The following is a 23,492-nucleotide window of genomic DNA, read 5'->3' as shown; positions in this document are numbered from 1 at the left end:
TATCCAAACCGATATCATGACCAGCAGCTTTTACAGCCGTGGCTCCAGCAAACACCAGCGAATACTAGAAAGTAATATTAAATCAATTCTAACAACAGCTGATCACGCTTAAACGTGCTACTGTTGTTTATCCGCTGGTCTCCTCTTTCTGGCGCAAAGTGGGCGATAAACAAACAAGAAAGACGGGACTTGCAACAGAAAAGCCGACCAGCTGATCATTGATCAGTTTCATGGTTGAAGTAGCAACAGGGGAGGAAGGGGGAGAGAATGAGAGAAGAAGAGGCAGCTGTGCAGAAAAAAACAGAATAACTCCAGCTTTGTGTCTTTTTTTCCCCCATTCTAGCTGAAGTACGGGACAAATAGATTCCTTTTCTCCTCAATATGAAACTCCGATGGCCAGTCCAGCTGTCTCTCCAAATACCAGTTGTTTAGCTTAACGCGGAAATACTATTCAAACATTCAGAGATGAACTTATACACACTTGCTTTACTTCTCTGGGATAGTTTTCTCCAAAATTAAATGCCGCGGTTTGGAAGCATCTAGCGAGGCTCCAAATGCTCCACCAGACCGCCGACAGGTCTCGAAGAGACAGCCGCTCTATCACGTGACACATACGATACATAATATCGGATTGGTCCATCTCTAGTATTTATATAGCTGTGGGTGTCTTAAGAATAGGAGTCAAATTTTTCATATAAAATATTTTTTCAAATTTATATTTATAAAAAAAAATTATATGAATATGAAAATACACTATAAACTTTCACTTTTCTATTCTTACTGAACACTTAGGGCACTTCTTACTACAATCCACAGCCAGTGGCCATGTTTTCTTTCTATCACACACAATCTGATGGATTCAATCTCAGCCACATTTACACAATTTTAGGGCACAGTCACTTTATGAAAATACCACAAAGCTGGGTCAACTGTTTAATTTGATCAGGATTGGCAGATTAATTAATAATGCACACACCCACTAAATTAACAATTAGATATAAGATATTACACAAATGCATTATTGCTCATTTACTCAACTGTACTGAGCAACACTTAGCAGCATTAAGGGAGGACAGGAGGGATAATTAGAGTGTCAGCTTTGTTTATTTAACCTCCTAGGACCTGGCGTCCACATATGTGAACATCACATTTTGAGTTATTTAGACCAAAATATTTAATTTTTCTCTACTAGGGCCTGATATCCACTTATGAGGACATTATACTGCTACTGTTCTATCAAAATTTTAAACGAATATCCTCATATGTGGCTCTCGTTTTTCTTAGGAACAAAAAATCAGGTAAAAAAAAAAAAAAAAAAAAAAAAATCTGGTGATTCTTTGTTTTTACACTCATTGGGTCCCAATCAGCCCAAATATCAAAGAGAAATTAAAATCCATGCCGTGGTAGAGTTCGGGTCTTAGGAGGTTAAACAGAAACCAGTGTTGAGTAATATTACTTTTAAAAGTAACATTAAATTAAAACATGTAAAAGTTGGACTACATTTTGGTTACCAGAAATAAACACACCGTTGCACGTGACACATAAGCCAGTAAGGTCATTGCACTGATGCATATGCAGGTTGCCTATAGGTTGCCTGCTTTTAAGAATGTGCAGTTTGCTGGTAATCCTGTTGTTGTTGTTGTTAGGCTGAGCTTTTCTGCAGTTTTCCTAGTGCTCCCTGGCATTCAGCTAACCATAAAGAGTACACAAGTTATTACCTTTTTAATATGCTTTAAATAAGCTCTAGGACAAAACTTAGAACGGAAACACAAACAAAAGCGTAATTATTCTGTGTGTTTATTAATGTGAAAAACGAAACAAAACAATAGTATACTTGATGACGTAAACTGAATCCTGTTGTTCAAAGTCTTAAACGCTTTCAAAAACCACCGCAATCGTCTTCGTAAGCTTTTCAGGCTCCGGCTTAAATCACAAACAAATGTCACGTAATCTGTAGTTAAACTGACACATTCCTATTTCCTAAGTGTAACGAGCACGCTCAGTAAAGAGGCATTCATCATCTTCATGATTTCCCGCCGGGCATAAAAGGATCAAACACCGAAATACTGTAAGCCAACTTCTTCTGTGCTTCTGTTTTTCTCTACTTCTACTACATTATTTGTGGTTTGTTAAAAAACAGAAAACATTTTTTTAAAAATCTATCACTTTAAACAATCTGCAGTAGTAACGTGGCTTAAACAAGCAGTTTACTGTTGTTTCGTTGATTGTTTTTGGTTGTTTGTTTCATAGCTAAACTCCTGAGCATGAATGAATGGGTTACATACCTTAAGTTTGCTTGCAAGTTGCTGGTTTTCCAAAGTGAGAGCCATAATCTTGGCTTGCAGAGCAGAAACCAGAGCAGCAGACGCTGTGAAACTTTGCTCGGCCTGCCAGGACATACGCACACATACATTCACATACCAGACTGAGACATAAAGACAACGCTAAGGACCACTACCTGCCTACTGAAAAACAACACGAGTCGTGGCACGTCTTAAGCTTAGTATAGACCTCCTTCAAGAATGCTGAAAAGCTGTTGTGTTTGTTTAGCACTAAACTACAAAAGCAGGCTGGCTTCTTTGTAAACATATTATACGTAGAAAACAGTTTAAGATTAATCTAAAGTTAAAATATTCAGTTAAAAATATGCACAACACAAACATCTCTGATTCAAGTTTTTCCTAAATGCATGAAAAGAGATTAACTTTCATACAAAATACATATAAATGCAGTATATTGACTCTATGTGGGGTACTCACATGAACAAGGCATGCTAATACTTATTATTAATTTAATTATTTTTCTCCAGATAATTTGGTCTAGTCAATACACCCGGTTTAAAAACCTGCATATATGGAATTTAAATAAAGCACCAAAGTGTTGTCAACTATATATTAGTCACCTTTGTATCCAGCTCAGGACCCGTCACCGTCTCCACCGTTTGCTTCAGGTCTTCGATTGTTTCCAGCAGCATGTTTCTCTCCTTGTCAACCTCCTCTTTCAATGCTGTTCCTCTGATCTCATCTTCCTGTGAAAAAAAAGGGGAGGAGAAAGGAGTGACGAGTGGCAGAAAAAACTGGGAGGAAAAAAGACATCATATGAAGGCTGATGGAAAGAATTTACCCAAGTACTTAAAATGGAAGCCTAAAGGCTAATGCAGCTTTCAGTTTCATATTTCTTTTTTAATATCTTGTGATTTTCTGTTACCTTGTAGTTGAATCTTTTAGGAGTGTCACTTTTGTTGGATGCTGGAGTGCCAGTAGATGTAACAATTGAAGGGGAAGAGGGTCCAGAGCTCTAAAGGAGGATTGTTGCATTAATTTTCCTGATAAATTACTATCATTGATTTGTCCACTTTTAATGTCGCTACCATCTCTCAGACATTTTACAATCCCTAAGGATGGCCTGTACTGCACTGACTGTTTATAGAAACAGCTTGCAAACGCCACACTTTCCACAATTTTTACCTTTGGCCATTGGGGGGAGAGAGAGAGGGGGAGAGAGAGAGAGAGAGAGAGAGAGATTAAATGCTAAAACAGTTGTAATCGCTAAACTTTTAATTGAATTTGGATACAAAAACCTTACAATTAAAGCTGATGGTGTGCACTTTAAACCCATATGTATAACATAACTTACTTGAAATGTTTTAGTAAACAACTAAAATAACATAAATTATGTCATTGCATAAAATATACACACTGGCCACATTAATAGGTTACCTGTTAAACTGCTCAGTATACCTAATACTAAATACCTAATCAGCGAATCACATGACATCAACTCAATACATATAAGCATGTATATTTGGTCAAGACAACCTGCTGAAGTTCAAACTGAGTAACAGAATTTCTGATTATTAAAGAAACTGCTGATCTAATGGGATTTTCCTACAAAAAACATCTCTAGGGTTTACAGAAAATGGTCAGAAAGGGATAAAATATCCAGTGAGCAGTAGTTCTCCGGGTGAAAATTACTTGCTGATGCTAGATAACTGAGAAGCATTGCTGGACTGCGTTAAGCCAATAAGAAGACAGCAGTAACTCAAATAACCACTTGATACGATCAAGGCTTGCAGAAGAACATCTCCAAATCCTCCAAGAACAGGAACGCGAGGCTTTTGATTGGCACAGACTCATCAAAATTAGACAATAGAAGACTGGAAAAAATATGGCCTTGTCTAATGAGTATTGATTTCTGCTGCAAGATTCAGATAGCAGGGTCAAAATTGTGAGTAAGCATGATGAAAGCATGGATCCATCCTGCCTTGTGTCCAGACAGTCCGCATGTGTAATAAGTTCAAACTGAACATGAGAATGGAGAATCTGATGCTTGGCATATATTCTTTTTTTACTTTGCACCTATTACTAACAACTTAGCATCACTTAATACCTGGGTATTGTTGCTAACCATGTCCTCTAGCATAACATGCCACACCACAAAGCTGAAATAATCTCAAACTGGTTTCTTGAACATGACAAGGAATACAGGGTACTCAAATGACCTCCAATGTCACCAGCTCTTAACCCAATAGCGCAGCTTCAGGATGTGGTGAAATGGGAGACTTGCATTATGGACATCTGTGATGCTAACATGCCAATATGGACCAAAATCTCTGAGGAATGTTTCCAGCCCCTAATTAAATCTATGCCATGGAGACTTGTGGCAGTTCTGAAGTCAAAAGAGGCTCCAACCCAGTACTAGAAAGCTGTACCTAATAAAGTGGCCAGTGATTATACATGCACATCAACAGAAAAATTTGGCTGATGTTTTCTCACCAGAAATCAGTTAATAGTTTGTCGAAGAGACCTTTACAGATAGTATGTAAATAAGCAATCACTGATTTTGTTCTTATATTACTTTGTATGAATACACTACAAACATGCATTAATATTAATATGGAGAGTGGCACACTGGTACAAGCCGCCAGACAGAGACACATGCATTTACCTGAGGTGGGCTAATGGGAGGTGGAGGTGCTTTTCGTTTTTTGGGAGTTACGATCCGTTCATCACTTATCTTAGCTACTTGATCATGCTGAAGAGCCAGCAAAAGAGGCAGAGAGGGAAGGTGACAAAAAAAAGAGAAAGAAAAGTGGGATTCAGTGCTGGTTAGTAAGAGGAGTCAATCAGTGGGTGCTACAGTAAGAATTAAGATTTCTTTTTCAAAAACAGCAATTAAAGATTTTTTTTTTCCAAAGCTTGGAATTATGACACTAACATATAAGAGAAACTGAACTTATTTGTAGCTATGAAACTGAAATTAGTCTGAAGTTGGTTTTATTCCTTATTTTACTTCCTAATTCTATAAATCAGTTGGCAGTGCTAAAATGTTTATTCACTGTCATCCGCTGTGGAATTTCACATGTTTTAGTACTTTTGATGGTCGATATCTTACCTGGGGACTTTTAGGAGACTTCGTATCTGCCAAAAAAGATGGAAAGGTATTGTTAGGTACAACACACTAAACATCTAAGAAAAATTGAACAGTAACAGGAAGCCAACTGCAGGTGGCAGTGTTAACTTTGTGTTGAACCCAGAGCAGTATGGATCTCTGTCTCACAGGGGCAGTATGTGTGTTTTTATTGGCACTGATCAGGTTTTGGGAGGGCAAAAAAACCCTGAAAGCATTAAGACTGGATCTCACATTGTTTTTGGTTAGGGTTAAGACTGAGGTTAGGTACAGAGTAAGTTTCCCTGGAAATGTACTGGTTCTCTGCAATGCCCTTAAGGGGGGAGGGGGGAAAAACTAAAAACAAATATGCCTGCCTACCGCAGCCTGAGTGACATTGTCCACAAAATTTACATACAAACCTTTACTGAATACTTCCTCAACACTTGCATAAAGCCACCTGCACTCACTTCCTATCTTTCTCTGAACTGTAGGTTTGTGTTTATGCACAACTCTTACCTGAGACCAGATGCTTGTTTAGTGCAGCTGAAAGGGCAGTTTTGGTTTCAGAGCTGCCTGAGACCTTAGCGTAATGTAAAACCTCATGGCCTTCTGCATCTACAGCTGACAAGTCTGCTCCTCTCTGAACCAACACTTCAACAACAGATACTGCGTTGGACTCTGTTGCGAGCATCAAGGCCGTCCTACAACACAGACAACACAGCATACTGATCGCCACTTCAACATCAATCAATTTTTCCTACAATAAGCAACAATTTATTTGTAATTTTTTCCCTGTCTTATTGTGTGTCGACTTTGTTGGGGTCTTTTTTTGTTGTTTTTTTGTTTTGTATACCTGCCACTGTTGTCAGAAGTGTTGATTTCAGAACCAAAGTCGAGCAAAGTGCTGCATACTTCTGCATGACTGTGTTTGGCTGCCAACAGCAAGGAAGTGAGGCCATCCTATAGGAGAAACAAACATAAAAACGAGAAAACAAAATGACTAAAATCATCCTATAGAGAAAAATAAAAGACAAGACAACATGACACAGATTTAAATGGACGCACACCCACAGCAATATAACTAGTCACAGCGTGGGCCTTGACAGACTATGGTAACTGTGTAAGGTGAGAAAAATCTCAGGCCTGTGTAAAAAATGAGTGAATGTCTACTGCTCTAAATGAATTCCCCAGCAGATAAACAGAAAAAATTCAGATGGTATGTTTAAGATGAAAGAAATAAGAGCATGGGAAAATCCCCCAAATCATATTACTGATTGAGCTCAGCAGGTTGCAGAGAGTTGGTGGATGACTGCAGTATTTCATAAGACAGGCCATCTCATTTTTCTCCAGGACTGTCAGGGTCCGACCCCAAGTGTAACCCTTCACTTAACCTCAGTCTTGTAATGCTCAAGCATAAATATTTGACTGCCTAAGATGGATAAGGGAAATTCCCAGTCTAGAGAGAGCTACTTCATCAAAGGCATAAGGGTATACATTGGCTTGCAAACGTATTCGGCGCCCTTGAACTTTTCCACATTTTGTCACATTACAGCCACAAACATGAATCAATTTTATTGGAATTCCACGTGAAAGACCAACACAAAGTGGTGTACACGTGAGAAGTGGAACGAAAATCATACATGATTCCAAACATTTGTTACAAATAAATAACTGAAAAGTGGGGCGTGCGTAATTATTCAGCCCCCTGAGTCAATACTTTGTAGAATCACCTTTTGCTGCAATTACAGCTGCCAGTCTTTTAGGGTATGTCTCTACCAGCTTTGCACATCTAGAGACTGAAATCCTTGCCCATTCTTCTTTGCAAAACAGCTCCAGTTCAGTCAGATTAGATGGACAGTTTGTGAACAGCAGTTTTCAGATCTTGCCACCGATTCTCGATTGGATTTAGACACCAGACAGGTCAGGGATAAAGTTATTGAGAAATTTAAAGCAGGCTTAGGCTACAAAAAGATTTCCCAAACCTTGAACATCCCACAGAGCACTGTTCAAGCGATCATTCAGAAATGGAAGGAGTATGGCACAACTGTAAATCTATCAAGACAAGGCCGTCCACCTAAACTCACAGGCCAAACAAGGAGAGCGCTGATCAGAAATGCAGCCAAGAGGCCCATGGTGACTCTGGACGAGCTGCAGAGATCTACAGCTCAGGTGGGGGAATCTGTCCATAGGACAACTAATAGGACTAACTAGTCGTGCACTGCACAAAGTTGGCCTTTATGGAAGAGTGGCAAGAAGAAAGCCATTGTTAACAGAAAACCATAAGAAGTCCCATTTGCAGTTTGCCTCAAGCCATGTGGGGGACACAGCAAACATGTGGAGAAGGTGCTCTGGTCAGATGAGACCAAAATGGAACTTTCTGGCCAAAATGCAAAACGCTATGTGTGGCGGAAAACTAACACTGCACATCACTCTGAACACACCATCCCCACTGTCAAATATGGTGGTGGCAGCATCATGCTCTGGGGGGGCTTCTCTTCAGCAGGGACAGGGAAGATGGTCAGAGTTGATGGGAAGATGGATGGAGCCAAATACAGGGCAATCTTGGAAGAAAACCTCTTGGAGTCTGCAGAAGACTTGAGACTGGGGCGGAGGTTCACCTTCCAGCAGGACAACGACCCCAAACATAAAGCCAGGGCAACAATGGAATGGTTTAAAACAAAACACATCCATGTGTTAGAATGGCCCAGTCAAAGTCCAGATCTAAATCCAATCGAAAATCGGTGGCAAGATCTGAAAACTGCTGTTCACAAACTGTCCATCTAACCTGACTGAGCTGGAGCTGTTTTGCAAAGAAGAATGGGCAAGAATTTCAGTCTCTAGATGTGCAAAGCTGGTAGAGACATGCCCTAAAAGACTGGCAGCTGTAATTGCAGCAAAAGGTGGTTCTACAAAGTATTGACTCAGGGGGCTGAATAATTACGCACGCCCCACTTTTCAGTTATTTATTTGTAACAAATGTTTGGAATCATGTATGATTTTCGTTCCACTTCTCACGTGTACACCACTTTGTGTTGGTCTTTCACGTGGAATTCCAATAAAATTGATTCATGTTTGTGGCTGTAATGTGACAAAATGTGAAAAAGTTCAAGGGGGCCGAATACTTTTGCATGCCACTGTAGTTTCTAAAAACTATGAGGAGCAATAGATAAACAACTCAGTGCTGAAGAGTATTAACAGACATTTCCGCCGTGAAACATGTTTGGGGGAGGGGGATCCAAGTCTTTCCTGAAAAGAAAAAAAAAAAGTAGGAAAACGAACTTCAAGAAGCACCAACGTCTGTCAGCATAGTTTTGTGTGTGTTTTATATTACAAGGCTGCTGCTTTCACACACCACAGAGAACAGAACTATGCTCTGGGTTCCTCTGAGCTCTGCTAAACACTTTAACAGGCATGTGTCTGTGTTTGCCCTGTCTGTGTTTTATATTTCTCTGGAATCTAAAAGACAGAAGTAATTTTGTTCTTCTCTGGGTAATAGGTTCAATGCGTGTGTATAAAGGCATGTGGGCGCACAGGTGTATTACTGCTAGTTTGCTGGCATGTGTTACTCACTGTGTTTCTAACTTGCCGTCATCGTGTCTGACATTTAAAGCCATATTACCCAAATATGGGCAACAGTGTAAACGCTGGGCAGAGGTGATGCATGACAAGTTAACTGTTAGGACAAGGTGTTACAGTCAGAGAGGCCTGTCAATCAAGACAACTAAAATAAAAACACAGCTCTGCTTAAACCTGAATACACTCACCATGCAACAGTATTCTCAGCATTGCCATTATATGTTCATTTGCCACCTGAAAACTGGTTTAAATCCAAATAGTGTCTTTGTTTGTATGAACAGGATCCTAAAACCGTCAGTCTGCTGGTTGCATGTACAGTCAATGGCTACTTAATTAGTTACACCTTGCTAGCACTGGGTTAGACCTCCTTTTGCTTTCAGGCCCACCTTAATACTTCATGGCACAGATTCAACAAGGTGCTGGAAATATTTCTTTAAAACATTTGGTCCATATTGACATGACAGCATCACATAGTTCCTGAAGACTTGTCAGATGACACATCCATGATGACAATCTCCTGTTTCACCACACCACAAAGGTGCTCTGTTGGACTGAGATCTGGTGGCAATTCGAGTACAGTGAACATATTGTCATGCTCAAGAAACCAGTTTGAAATATGAGTTTGGTGAAATGGGGCTTTATCCTGCTGGAAGCAGTTAACAGAAGTTGTCACAAAGGGATACACATGGTCAGTAACAATGCTCAGGTAGGTTGTGGTGTTTTTTTAACAATGCTCAGTTGGTACTAAGGGACCAAAGTGTGCCAAAAAATATGCCCCCCAAATATTACACTGCCACCACAAGCCTGAATTGTTGATACTAGGCAGGATAGATCAATGTTTTCATGTTGTTTCCACTAAATTCTCCTCCAACCGTCTAAATATTGCAGCAGAAATTAAGACTTGTCAGATGAGGCAAACATTTTTCCAATTTGTCCAATTTTAAACTGCAATCTCAGTTTTCTGTTCTTTACTGACAGGACTCGCTTCCAGTGTGGTCTTCTCATGCTTTTTATATTTATAATGTAATAAAACTGAGACACACACTTGAAACTGCGCTTCTTTTTCTGAGCTATTTCTGAACTATAATAAAGGTTTAACTAAATTTCTTTACACTGACTGAAGGGGCACTTTCACTGGTCCGGCCCACTTAAAATCAAAATGTGCTATATGTGACCCAGAATATAAAATTTGACAGTTTAACTGTTCTATAGTGGTGGTTGTGCAGGAAAATCCCAGTAAATCAGCAGTTTTTAATATACTGAGACCAGCCCATCTAACATCAACAAACATGCAAAATTTAGTCACTTAAATCACCTTTCTTCCCCATGCTGTTTGAACTTCATTGTAATTTTAATACCGGTATGTTTGTCTGAAACAGGTCTTGCTAGTAAATGAGACATTGAGACTCAGTGGGGTTACCTCTATAAATTAACCTCTATAATTAAAAAAAAATAATAATAATAATCAGGTAATCTATATCTTAAAGGCACTGAGTTTCACAACAAGCAGCTGACCAGCTATACCTAATGAAGTTGTTGATTTTGGTCATTAAACATAGAAGATAATGGACCAGACATCTTGGAGCCTAACAAAACCAGATCATTTACAAGTAGCTGCATACTTTCATTTTCTTGTTTCATGTACACACTGATACTGCACATACATGCAGGCCTCTGCATGTGACTATTAAATGTAAGAACAACACCTCTTACTCATGAAAAATGGCAGGAAAATGAATCAGTGGGAAGAGTCTCAGTTCTCAGGTAGTTGAGCGCCATTAAAGACAACAATCATTTTATGTTGCAGAAATATTTATCTTTGTTTCCAATCTTGCACTCACCCAGCTACTTCCTTGTATACTGTATATGGATGTTCTCCACTATACGAGCCAAAATTTGACTCATGCTTTAATTTTAGCCATGCTGCCAGGAATGCACACAAATGCTGTAATTTTGCCATGTAGAAATGTTTGAGCTATGACTCGAAAGCAGGGTACACATATTACCCCAATGCAGATCACAAACTGTGTTTAACATAAGGAAAATGAGCAGTTACACAGAGCCAGTCATTATAAAGACAGGACAGCTGAGCACCTTGTGATGTGAGCTTTCAAAGGGACAGTTCACTTCAAAATAAAATATAAATTTTTTTTCCTCAGTTTGGTATAATTGAAATGGATCCTAACTGCGCCCACCAACCAAATGAAGGACACAGTTATAGTCAATTTCTACAATTTATGATTATTTCACAAGCAAGACTCTATGATTATGCCCTCCTTCACATTTTTTAAAGCCATCCTGCAGTGATAAAGTTGGCAAGTATATCACAGCTCAAAGGGCAACAGTTCCTACATGAAGCGGCTAACAACTAGCAATCAGTTCATGATTTCTGTAAAGAGACACCGCTTTTTCTGACTTTTTCAATGCATTTTCTTGTCTTTTGCTTTGAGCACCACACCTCTGTCTTCAGCAGGTAGCTCCAACATTTAGCAACTGAATCCTAAGCAATCTAGATGAATAAACAACACTACAGCTCAGAGGAACTTGTACGTTTATGGTATACTACAACCTCAGATGAAGCTTAATTGTGTTTGCAGCATTTCTGCAGTCTTAGACTATTTCAAACATATCTTACTACAACACTGTATTGCAGTAGTTGCTTGTGTATGATCAAGTTTATTCCCAGTTGCTCCGTTTAAAGGGGCTCCTTCAGTTATGTAAAAGTAGTGCAGAAATATTACTTTACAAGTAAAATGTAAACATACTTCATTACTCAGGTAAAAGTAACTTAGTTAAGATTTTAAGTGACCACAGTGAGCATACTCTATCCACAGTTGCTCTCTCACTGTGTGATAATTATACATCAGTGTGTAAACAATTTACTGCACTACTTGCTCAACCTAACTGTTTAATAGATAACAGCTGAATGTGTAATACTACATCATATGAATATATGAGCACATCATATCAATGTCAAATCATAACAGGCAATAAAAAAAGTATCTAGAAATGCCAAGAAACGGAGAGTAAATAGTAGAGTAAAAAATCTCAACCCACTCAAATCCAAATACACGAATGCTGAAGAATTATGAGGGCATAACAATGATTTGCGCCAAAGCTGAGCTTTAAATATTATGCTAATTTTCAGCTCCACAGTTTTATTCTTGGACTCTTCTACAGCTTTGCAGAGTTCAAAAATAATCCTTATTATATTTTAGTCATGTCTTAATCTATGAATATTTTGGGAAGAGATATTAAAGGCACTTAAAGAGGTACTCCACCAAATGATCTGAAGATGCCACTTCTTCAGATGGGTCAAATATTAGAGGAATACTGATGAAAGAGCTAGATGTAGGCACTAATCAAGTGTAGCACAGTTAGAGAGCTTAAACCTGAGCCCTTCATAGTATACCAGTTAGATCAAGAAATAGATATCAGGTGGAACCAACAACATGCTCCCCTAGACTTCAAAAAGATGTCTATCAAATGGAGGTGTCTGACCATGGTGATCATGACTTTGTGATTAGATCTGAATTCAAAACAATACAAGTATTGTTTAGTCCATCTTCTCATGCATACACACAACAGCAGGATTTTCGTTTCTTTCTTCTTTCCCTCTCTTACCATTACTTTTGTTTTTGCTGTTATTTATGTATATTTATTTTAATTTAGTTTGTCTATTTAATTATATCCTCCTGAGAACTGAGGAAATGAGTATCTTTCAGTTTAACTTTTTTTGTGATGTTCTGCCTATTTGGAGATAAAAGTGGTCACCCAAGCACACGAGATATCATTGGAAAGGCCAGGATGTCCTCTTTTGAGCACAACAGGACTTATTAGGGTAGCTCAAATAAGTCAAAAGATATAGACCAAAAACAAATGTCCATTTAAGAGGACATCAACGAAAAGGCTGGTTCTCAGGAGGTTATACCCATTTCCACAATCTGTGTATTTACTTTACCAGTTTTGTTAAGATTTCAAGCTATGGCACACATGGCTCCAAAACAGAAAAGCAGGAATTTGTATTGCACACACCTTAGTGCAGTCCTTCAGTTCATCTTCTGAAATAAGTCGTTTCAGCTATTCTAAGTTAGCCTGCCCTTTAAGTCAGCTTTCTTCTGATTGGCTGCTGCTCTGAAACACTTTTTTTTTTTTTTTTTAAAAACAGCAGGTAGATGGGACTGCTGCACTCACAGCCGGAACTGTGTGCCTGAGACGACCATACAAGGACATCCACTGTCAATGACATCATAGAAGAATCAAGAGTAGGAAAAAACTTTGGCTCACAGAGATTACTTGTACATATCCTGGCCTCTTTATCTGAAACTTTAAAAATAAATGACAGAAATCAAGCAAAGGTTTCCCCTCCCCTTTCATCCAACAACAGTAAGGTTTCATATTACAGTTTACTTTTACCTCTTCTCTTCTATACACATTCTTTGACACATGTCAGGCCTAGCAGCTGTCCCTCTGTTTCTTTCGAGATATTCCTGAGTCTTTGTTTAAGTCACAAATATATAATCAGGTACAGAGTTACTCCATAGTGTATTGCAAAGCAAAAGATCCCTGGTTAAATCCCAGGAGGAAACATCCCAGAAGGCATCCGGCATTTAAAAAAGTAAATAAATACACGCACACACATGCATGGAGCTACCTGCTGTGGTGACCTCTTGTGAATAAGAGAACAGCTGAAAGTAACTTATATAACCAGGTACAGATATATATTACAGCGTATGCCCGAAGCTAACATGCTGGCATGCATTCATGCATTCACAGTCTACATGTCCACAAAACAAAGAAAGAGCTTTGCAAACCTCACATACAGATTTTCAGATTTCGCTGGCTGGACCACTTTCATTCAACAAGAAAATATGAATACCAAAATTCAAATTGCACCACTATTTACAGTTAGTTTCTCACCAGTCCAATATGCATCAAGAAAAATGTTTTGTCTATTATTTATTGTCTATTATTGTCTTACTATTCCAATAAAAGTCACAAGAAACTGGCAGGGCCAGGATTTGAAACTACACTTAAGCTACAACTCCAAAAAGCACACGGTACAAAGTGGTCACAAGAACCAGTTTAAGAAGCTTGAACATACAAACTGCCATTGATTTAAACATGAAAAATTGCTAAAATTAATTTTAATCGGAAATATCAGGACATCTTTTCATATAGGCTGACAGACCATCAGTTTCTGTTGTACACAAATGCACACACACAAAATTTCATGCTCGCACAACCCCAGCCAGACAGAAACCACAGGCATGGTGCGTCACTGCAATGGAGACCACATGTCTGCGGCTTGCATTCCCACAGTACGCTGATTTTTTTTACCACTCACACACACACACACACACACACACACGCACACACACACACGCACGCATACAACCGTGCGCACACACAACACTACAATATTAATCCTCAAGCAGTCAGTTAATGAGGAGCCTTCATAATGTGGATTAACAACTATTTGACATAAAACAATCAGAGTCAATAAACGGACAATGATTCCTCAAACAAATTCAATACATTCCTCCCTGGAAATGGACTCATTGAAGCATTTTTGTGGTCTTTTTTCTGTTTCAGAGCCCCCCAATCTATTGAGCCAGGAAAAATAAGTCTAGGGAATGGACGAAAGAATGGAAGTACATACTGTGTCTTTAAGGTTGATGGGGCTTTTGAGTTCACACAGCAGTTGGACAATCTGGATGTTCCCGCTAGCAGCTGGAAGGGGGTGAAACAAAACAAGATAAATTAAAACAAGAGAGTGAGGAAAAATAGGATTGTGTTTAACAGAAACTAACTGGGCTAAAATGCATTTTAGTCACTTACGACCAAATATGATGATGATTTTATTCAAATAAAATTAGAGCTTAAAACTAGTAGATATTATTCCACATCCCCAAAGCATAGCAGCCTATTTTTTTTTTTTCTAAATCAGTGACTCTCAAGATCTTGATATACTTACCAGCGTGATGCAGAGCAGTCTTTCCTGATCCATCTACAGCATCGATAGGACATTTACTCTGGATAAAGTGGGAAAGTTATTAGTAACAATAGCATACAGTATACGCATACAGCATATGCAATGACTATTGTTAATCAAGTGAAATCATGAAAGGCCCCAAACAACTCAAAATATACGGTTTAAATTTGGTTTGAAGTATCTGTGTGTTGCTTGCTTAATTTCAATTTTTTTTTTTTTTTTATAAACTGTGTATACACACTGGAGTTTATTATCTGAGGAACTGATGCCACAATCTGTTTGCCAGTGGTGCTTCAGGCAAATGCAATTTCATGTAATATTAGGTTATACCATAAATTCATACATCTGCAGTAAACAATTGTGGCACGGGTGTGGTCTCTGTCCCGCTGCAGAGGAGGGCTGGCATGATGAGCTCCCGGGCTGGTGTTGGGGTCCAACGTCACAACAATATATGACTGAATGTTTTTGGTTCTTCTCTTTTTCACAGTACTGTGTTTTGCTATATACAAAAAGACTTGAATGACTATTTGATCAGCCAGGTGCATGTTGCAGAGATGCTGCCGACTATCACGAGGAAGTGAGGTCAGCAGATCAGAGCTGGATGTGTGTGTGTGTGTGTGTGTCTCTGCTAAGATCTGCTGACCAAAACCCAAACACGCACACACAAGAATCAGCAGATTGAAGAAATGAAGCAATAAAATTTTTTGGTTTCAGGCATCTTCACTGAACAGTAAGATGATTCAAGATGTGGGTTTCACACACTGTTATTCATAAACAAGAACAAGTGGTCCTGCTGGGTGACACTGACAGTCACAATCAAAACAATCTTAAGTTAATATTTATATCAGTTCTTTGTTGTATAACACATCTTGAAGTCATGTTGCCTAATCATTTATACCCAACATAATTTATAGCCCTTATATTAAGAACTATGTCAGCGGTCCCCAACCTTTTTTTGCGCCATGGACCAGTTTATGTCCGACAGTATTTTCACAGGCTGGCCTTTAAGGTGTCGTGGATAAATACAACAAAATAACACCAGTACCAGTACAAAAAAGAGAAGATTTATTCATAACACACAGGAAAAGACCCAGGGAAATTGAGTTAACGTTAAAAATGCTTAAAAAAAAAAAAAAAGAAGAAAAAAAAAGATAAAAACCCTGAAAACCATAAATTTCACACCCAAGCCTCAACTCTCGCGGCCCAGGGTTGGGGACCACTATGTCTCATCTTAACACTGAGAGACCAGGGTATATGTATTTTAAATATCTGGCTTGACAGACTGAATCAATTTCTTTTTAATTCAAAGGCATTTGGGGAGGGAAATTAAATAGTTTTAACTTAATAAAACCCAACTTCACTTCATGAGCTTTACCTGAATGAGTTTTCTGCAGCATTCGGTGTGGTTGTTTTTGGCAGCCAGGTGTAAAGGACTAAAACCTACACAAAGGGGAAAAAAAAAGAGAAAAACATGCACGCAGCAAGAAAACAGGCAATGAGGTGCTTGAGATAACGTATGTGAAATCTTATGTATCAGTCCAGACAGTACATTACACCTGTTCATGTTACAGTATTTATAGAGGGAAACTCTCAAATATATGCAGAAACTATTTTTTAAGTTATAGTGAATATAGCTATACATACCAGCAGCATCAGTGACTGACAGGTCAGCTCCATGAGCCAAGATGAAAGAGAGGCAGTCTATCTGACCACGAGCAGCAGCTACATGAAGACTACACACACACACACACACACACACACACACAATTAAAAGAACAAATTACACACACAGTACTTTGTTGCCAGTAGTTTTACAGCAACAGTTTTACAAATATTATAAAACATGGTGCAGCTCTGGTGAGAACCTTATGCTGCAGCAGTGAGTGCAAATAAAAGATTAAAAAAAAAAAATAATAAAACGTTCATCTACTTTTCTGATTGCTCGGCCACACTAGTCCTCCATCTACCACTCTAAATTACACTGAAGAGTGATTTCTTAGTCTCCAATTAAAAGTTTTCACATTTTAGGAAATAAAGTTATTTGCTCACTCGCCTAAGTTTAGATGAGAAGATTAAACTACTCCCATATCTGTTAAATACGACGCTCTGGTCCTTATAATGTAATACGCTTATGCTTAGTTTCTTTAATCCCTCTCAGCAACTTAGCCGACTCAGCGTCTTCCTAGAGCCTCCTCTTGATTTTCGTTTCTTTTTCCTTTTTTTTTTTTAAGCATGTGTGTTAATTGGAGGCTGTTGTATTTAGAATTCATAAACATTTGGACAGACCCAGTCTAGCTGTTTCCTTCTGCCTCTGGTCTTTATGCTCAACCAATCAGCTAAAAGCTGTAACTTTATATTTAGCAGAAAGGCATGGGAGCACCTCTTCTGCTCCAACTCAACATGAAACAAAATACGTGCACTTCCCAAAGGGTCAAACTATTTTTTTTTTAAACCGTGTAACGAGTATGAGATTTGATCTTGTTGATACAAAAGCCAGTATTAATTATGCTTACAGATCAGATCCTTTATTGAAAGTAAAATATCTATTTCTTAATTAATATTCACCATGGAGAAGAAAAAAGTAGGTCTTCAGAGCTTTTTGACTGTCAGTGTTTCAGCCAGTCTTACAGTAGAAGAAGGTATTCACGTGACCCAGGTATGCAAAAGCTCCACTGCCACTGTTTTGCAATATGCAACTGCCAGAAAAACATGTCAGCACTGATAAAAGCAATGGATAAGCTTGGAAGTGATAGTATTTTAGGGAAGCTTTAGCTATAGCAAAAATAAATAAGTAAAAGCAGTTATTGGGCACAGCTTCAGTTCTTGCAATATATACCCATTTACTGACCATTTCTAGAAAAACTGGTAAAGCGCTGACTTGTGAGCAGGAATGCTGTAAGTCGATATGACTGCGTATGCAAAAAAAAATTGCCCTGTGTATGCACTGTGTGCGCAGGTTTGTGCATATGCATGCAGCAAATGATCAATACGACCTCTTTCCACCTCAGTAAGATGAACGGGGGGAGGGCAAGCCTTCAGCCTTCCATCAGTGTGTGCGTAGGATACACATTCACACACACAAACACACAAGTATGTCTACATGCCTTTCAGTCAGGTTTTATCACCATAGAGATACTGTAGACTCCCCCTTCGTGCGTGCTGAAAAGATCGGAGCATTGCGATTCCAAGCCCACACATTTGCCATGACTTACAAAGGCTTTGCATGCATTTGGATGTGTGTTTCTGTGTTCTAGCAGCACACAGAGGAAAAGGCCAAGGATGTGAACTACAGGTGAATGGGAAAATAAATGAAAACCTACATATTTGTTTTTCACTGCATTTATTCCTGAGATTTGATTTTCCTGGCTTTGTGAGAGCTGCTCTACAAATCGAGGTCAGAGGTGTTGAGTTTCAGAAAAAACGAAAAGGGTCAAATATTAACACAAGCCTCTGCGTTATCACTAATACTAAGCGGTGACGCAACAGTAACCTCCACTGGCTCTGCGGAAGTGAACTTGCTTTCAAAACATAGAATCTCAGAGAGGCTGAATGAATGTCACCGTTTCAAGAAAAAGTAAGAGACATATTTTTAGATTGGCCATTCATTTTTAAAACTGTGCTGTGGAGCATGAAAGCAGTTATATAAGGCCATTACTTGAGAATCTGAGCATATAGTATAGACATATGTTTAATCTTTGAATTGAAAGGAAATGAGAAAATTCACTGTGCTTTGCTGGATATTTATTTTAAAACATGTGCAAGCTTGCCAGACATAAAACCATGTTGGTGTCAACACTTAATGCATTTCTCTGGTTTGCAGCCTCAAGTCAGTTTGCTTCCCCCATGTCATCCTCATTCTACAAAAGGCACTGCAGACTGTGATCTCTGTGTGTCTATATCAACAAATTAGTTTTTATTTTAAGCAAAAGTTATGCTTTGACTTTATCATCACCTCAGGAGAATCAAATGGAATTCTTGCACTGGAAACATAAACATTTAAATACCATCAGAAAAAAGTAAGTGGATAAGTCCAAGACCACTTACGCTGATTTGCCTTCACTGTCCAGCTTTACAGGATTGGCACCTTTCTTGGCAAGAAGGGATGAGACTTTCTCAACCTCGCCATGCTCCACTGCAGCAAGCAAGCGTTCATCGTTTTTGTTCCACTCATTTGTCTAAAGACAGAGGACAAAGAAGGAGAATAAAAGGTGGTGAAGAATATACGAAGACTACACAAAATATAAATATACAAATATATAACCCCATAAGGTTACAGTTAGGTGAGACGCTGTTAAATGGCAAGAATTTCATGTCAGCAACACATCTCAAAAAAGTAGGGACAGGGCCATGTTTACCACTGTGGAGATGTAGCGTTGACGTTGCCTTTCCACAGGCAATGATGCACTCCTGTACCATCAGAGATGGATGGTCCCTCTCCTCTTTAGCCCAGAGGACATTCTGTCCAGGTTTTCCAAAAAGAATTTTAAATTTCTGACGATAAAACTATGTTTCTGGAAGTGAACCCAAACAGTGACTTCCATGAAAGAATCATGCCTGTTTTTAATGCAGGGCCACCTGAGAGCCTAAATAATATAGACATCAGATACTGATTTTTGGCATTGTCACTTGCACACATAGATTTTTCCAAATTCATAGGATTTGTTGAAATTATGTACTGTAGATGATGAGATATTCAAATTTTGCACATTTTTCCACCATTTGTAAATGCAGCTTTTCAGACTGGTGAACCTCTGCCCATCTTTAATTCTTTAAATCTCTGCCTCTAAGATGTTCTTGTCATACCCAATCATGTTACTAACCTGTTGACAATTAACCTAATTAGACAGAAACTATTCTGCCAGCTTTTTCGTCTTAGTACCGCTTACTTTCCAGCTTTTTGTTGCCCCATGTAAACTTTTGAGATGTGTTACTGCCACCACCTTTTTTTTTTTTTTTTTTTTTTTTTTTTTATAAATGCTACACTATCCCAGTTTAAATATTTTCTTGTTTTGTTGTGAATAAACTATGGGTTTTATGATATTTGCAAATCAGTGTGTACTGTTTTTATTGTATTGCATACACTGTCCCATATTTTTCATATTATCAAAGACTTTTACTGACTTTAAGACTTATCTCCTATCTACTAACTTATCAAATAATATCAATAATAATGTGAACAAATGGTATGCTCCATTTGTTAACACTCATATCAGCATGTTTACTTTGCAGTCAAAGTCACTGTGATGCCCAAAATGTGAGTAATGTTTCTCACAGGGAGGAATGTTTCTCGGCTCTGCTGTGGCCCACACAAAACATTTGTTATCATATGTGTACAAGAGCACACACTCACAGTATCCAGTCTAGACACACTCACCAAAGAACGCATACACAAACCAAATGGCCCTTTATACCACTGATAGGCTGCTCACACAGAAAGAAGTCAGCTATTGGAAAGCTTCTAGCCTGATCTCATTCAAAGACCATCTTACTACAGAGCAGTTTGATAGTACAAGATACCGCACAGCAAGCTTTAATTGCAGGATACAGCTATGAAATGAGCAAGATTTGGCATAGCTGAAACACTTCTATAATGACCTACTTTATTAACAGGAAATGTATTTAAGGAAACCTTTACTGGGGAATATTGGAAGAGGTTCCTTAAATCTAATAGCAGAATCAGGGAGAGAACTGAATCAATGACCCCAAACATAACAGCAAACAAGTTCATGCGTCAGCTATTCCTACAAAAACCTGTGCATATTAGGATGCAGTACAGTATTAGATCTTGACCTGATAGCCCACTGACCTACACGTGACAAGGAGGTGAACTCTCTGACTCTAGAAATACCTGTGGTGGTAGACTGGACGCTATTTTAGGAGCGCAATAAGCAGGCAAAGCAACACAGAGTGTAAGTAACCTCTGTGGCAAACACCCAAATGCAACCACTGCAATACATTTTGCACAACTGGTGGAAAAATGCTGGGCTATAAAAATCCTGTCACTCCTGTCACCGAAAGAGCAAAGATGACCACTGAGCTCTGCAGCCTAATAAGCCACAAGGTAATTAACAGATTATTGAGTATGAAAAAATATTAAAATGTGTTTGTGTTTTCAAATGTAATGTGTAAGATGGCTGAGAACAGAGGAGTATTCCTGCTATTTTTTAAAAGCTAACTCTGGAAAAGCAATTCTTATCCAGCTGTAACTCAATACCACCCCCACGCACACATGATATCCATGTGGTAGCACGAGAAGGTTCTCTGACAGACTGGAAATAACAGATTGGTTAGAAAAACATTCAGCTGGACATTGAGAAGACACAGGAAAAAAAAGGGGGGTAAGATTTGAGGTGTGCAAGTTGAAGATGGGCTCTATCAGGCACATGTAATACATCCAAGAACCATTACAGATTTGATTTTAAATAAATTACAGAGAAACACTCCCTTAACACACATGGTGTTAAACTATAGCAACGTAACAAACAAAACCAAATAAGACTGGAAAACACCTGCACACATGCTGTACATGTGACAAAACATTTAATAAAGGGCTTTTAAATGTTTTATTAATCTCACCACACCACATACAATTATTAGTTCTTTCATTTAACCAAGAAGCACCACTGAGATCCAACTTCTTTTAAAAGGGAGAACTGTTTAAGGTGGGAGCCATATAAACTCAAAACATGCACAAAAACAAAAATGCACATTATATGTTAATGGAAAAAATACATGCAAATATAACTTCTGTTTGTTTACATGAATACACAGGAACCTTTAAATTAACAGGTTTTTACAGCTTTCGGGTTTTATTTCCACCAGAGGACTAAGATTTACAATGTATAGCACATATGGGCAAACCCAACTAAACCCAAAAATTTTGGGAGGAAAAAGCAAAACAAGGCCATTTTCACACATTAACTGCCATATATGTCACATGTTGGAAATTATCTGAGACATGATATTAATTAATTATTAGTTAATTAACTAACATTGCTTTTTACTTTTACATTATTGTAAGTCTGGTGATTTCCTACATGCAGAATGTACTTCAATCACTTATACAACATAGTTGTGCTTGGGATTGGAATAGAAATGACAAAAAATGAGGTTAGAAAATAGAAATTAATACCAACTCTGTGCTTGTTTCCCCAAAACTTTGACTAATATAAACAAACAAATATAAGTAGTTTATTTACACAATTCAAGACATTTAATTAAACAGGGACAGTACTTTAGTTTAGTGTGGCCAGTGCTTTCCTTATCTTGTTTTGTGGAAACCAGGAAGGGCAGAACCTACTGTGGTAATTGAGTGCCTTTGTAATCCAGAAATAGTAGCAAAACAAACCCACCCCCTTGGATGACAGACTGAATATCAAAGCAGTCAGAGACACTTATTACTTAATTATAAATACTTGCAAAAACCCACCCTATGTGCTCTCTGGGCACTTTTTCAAATTCTTCATTTCACATTTAGTGGCGAGTTCAACAAATTCCAGTATGAATGCAAATTTTGGTGAGTGTTAAAGTTACATTTGGTTGACATACGCTGAACATGTGACATGAATCAAATGCAAATGGAAAACGTAACAATGCATTTGCAGGGTTATGATGAAATGAACGTAATGTATAGGAAACTCAAAAGAGTTGGTATTTATAATAAACATAAAAACATATAGATGTACATAATTGCTATATGCATGGCGATGTTTGTGCAAAGTTTCATTCAGATTGGCCCACCCATTAAGGAGGAGATAGACTAGGCTATTTAATACAAGCTGAAATTAAACTAATGCCTTTTCCTTGAAATGTGATCACACCCAAGGAGGAATAAAGCTCCCCTTAAAGATGGTCAGTCATACAAGCCTAAGGATCGGTGAGCTGAAGTGATGTATTTTTTTCAGTCAGGAGTTTTACTCCGCTATAATAAACACCACTAGTACAAGCGTAGCAGCACCCTGCATATTTGCTTCAGTGGACATTTTTTCATGCTTTTGTTGGTTGTCAGTTACTTTGTTTCAAAGAACTTCAGAATATTTAGGTCACAAGAACAGAGTAGAATGGCCCACTATCCCCATCTTTTAATTACTGCCTACTTCACAACATCTTTCACTTCAAGTACACTTCATCTAAAAGCCTACAATGTCTACAGTGTAGGGCGACACTTTAAATCATTTTTACCACTTCGCACTATTTTCAAGCAAGTCTTCCTTCCTGTGCAATAAAGTACTATGCTGGTTCTTAAATACCTACACAACAGGTGATGATATAGTTGGGATACAGTGGGATAGTGAATGCTGTGGTCCCATTAACAAGAACTGCATGTTGGGATAAAAATTGCCACTAGCACTGATGTCTACTATAACATGATCGCTCCTAATGGCCTATGTGACTTTGCAAAGCCGAAGAAAGAATGAAGGGCAGTCGCATCAGAGCAGCATGACAGCGATAGCGTTAGACTACATTGTATTGGACAGATTTAAGTGGAGCGGAATGCACTGCTCCACTTTCAGCCACATACACAACCGGT

General features: G+C 38.4%; 1 protein-coding gene across 3 annotated transcripts in view; it reads right to left on the bottom strand.

Annotated features, from left to right (window-relative positions):
- Positions 1-23,492, bottom strand: part of rai14 (retinoic acid induced 14) — a 50,199-nt gene that overhangs the window by 6,337 nt on the left and 20,370 nt on the right. For 2 of the 3 annotated variants that reach the window (XM_040053477.1, XM_040053478.1), the window contains exons 3-14: positions 19,007-19,137; positions 16,607-16,695; positions 16,338-16,402; positions 14,945-15,002; positions 14,630-14,700; positions 6,245-6,351; positions 5,908-6,092; positions 5,395-5,420; positions 4,948-5,034; positions 3,208-3,297; positions 2,903-3,028; positions 2,286-2,387 (exon numbers count right to left, since the gene is read on the bottom strand). In XM_040053477.1, coding sequence (XP_039909411.1) covers positions 2,286-2,387; positions 2,903-3,028; positions 3,208-3,297; positions 4,948-5,034; positions 5,395-5,420; positions 5,908-6,092; positions 6,245-6,351; positions 14,630-14,700; positions 14,945-15,002; positions 16,338-16,402; positions 16,607-16,695; positions 19,007-19,137 — 1,137 coding nt within the window. The remainder of the gene's footprint in view (positions 1-2,285; positions 2,388-2,902; positions 3,029-3,207; positions 3,298-4,947; positions 5,035-5,394; positions 5,421-5,907; positions 6,093-6,244; positions 6,352-14,629; positions 14,701-14,944; positions 15,003-16,337; positions 16,403-16,606; positions 16,696-19,006; positions 19,138-23,492) is intronic. The other variant, XM_040053479.1, reaches the window with a different exon arrangement.

Source organism: Simochromis diagramma, unplaced genomic scaffold, assembly GCF_900408965.1.
Source record: "Simochromis diagramma unplaced genomic scaffold, fSimDia1.1 OVJJ01000596.1, whole genome shotgun sequence".
NCBI lineage: Eukaryota > Metazoa > Chordata > Actinopteri > Cichliformes > Cichlidae > Simochromis > Simochromis diagramma.
Note: the sequence above shows the minus strand (reverse complement) of the source record. Positions and strands in the feature narration are given on the sequence as shown.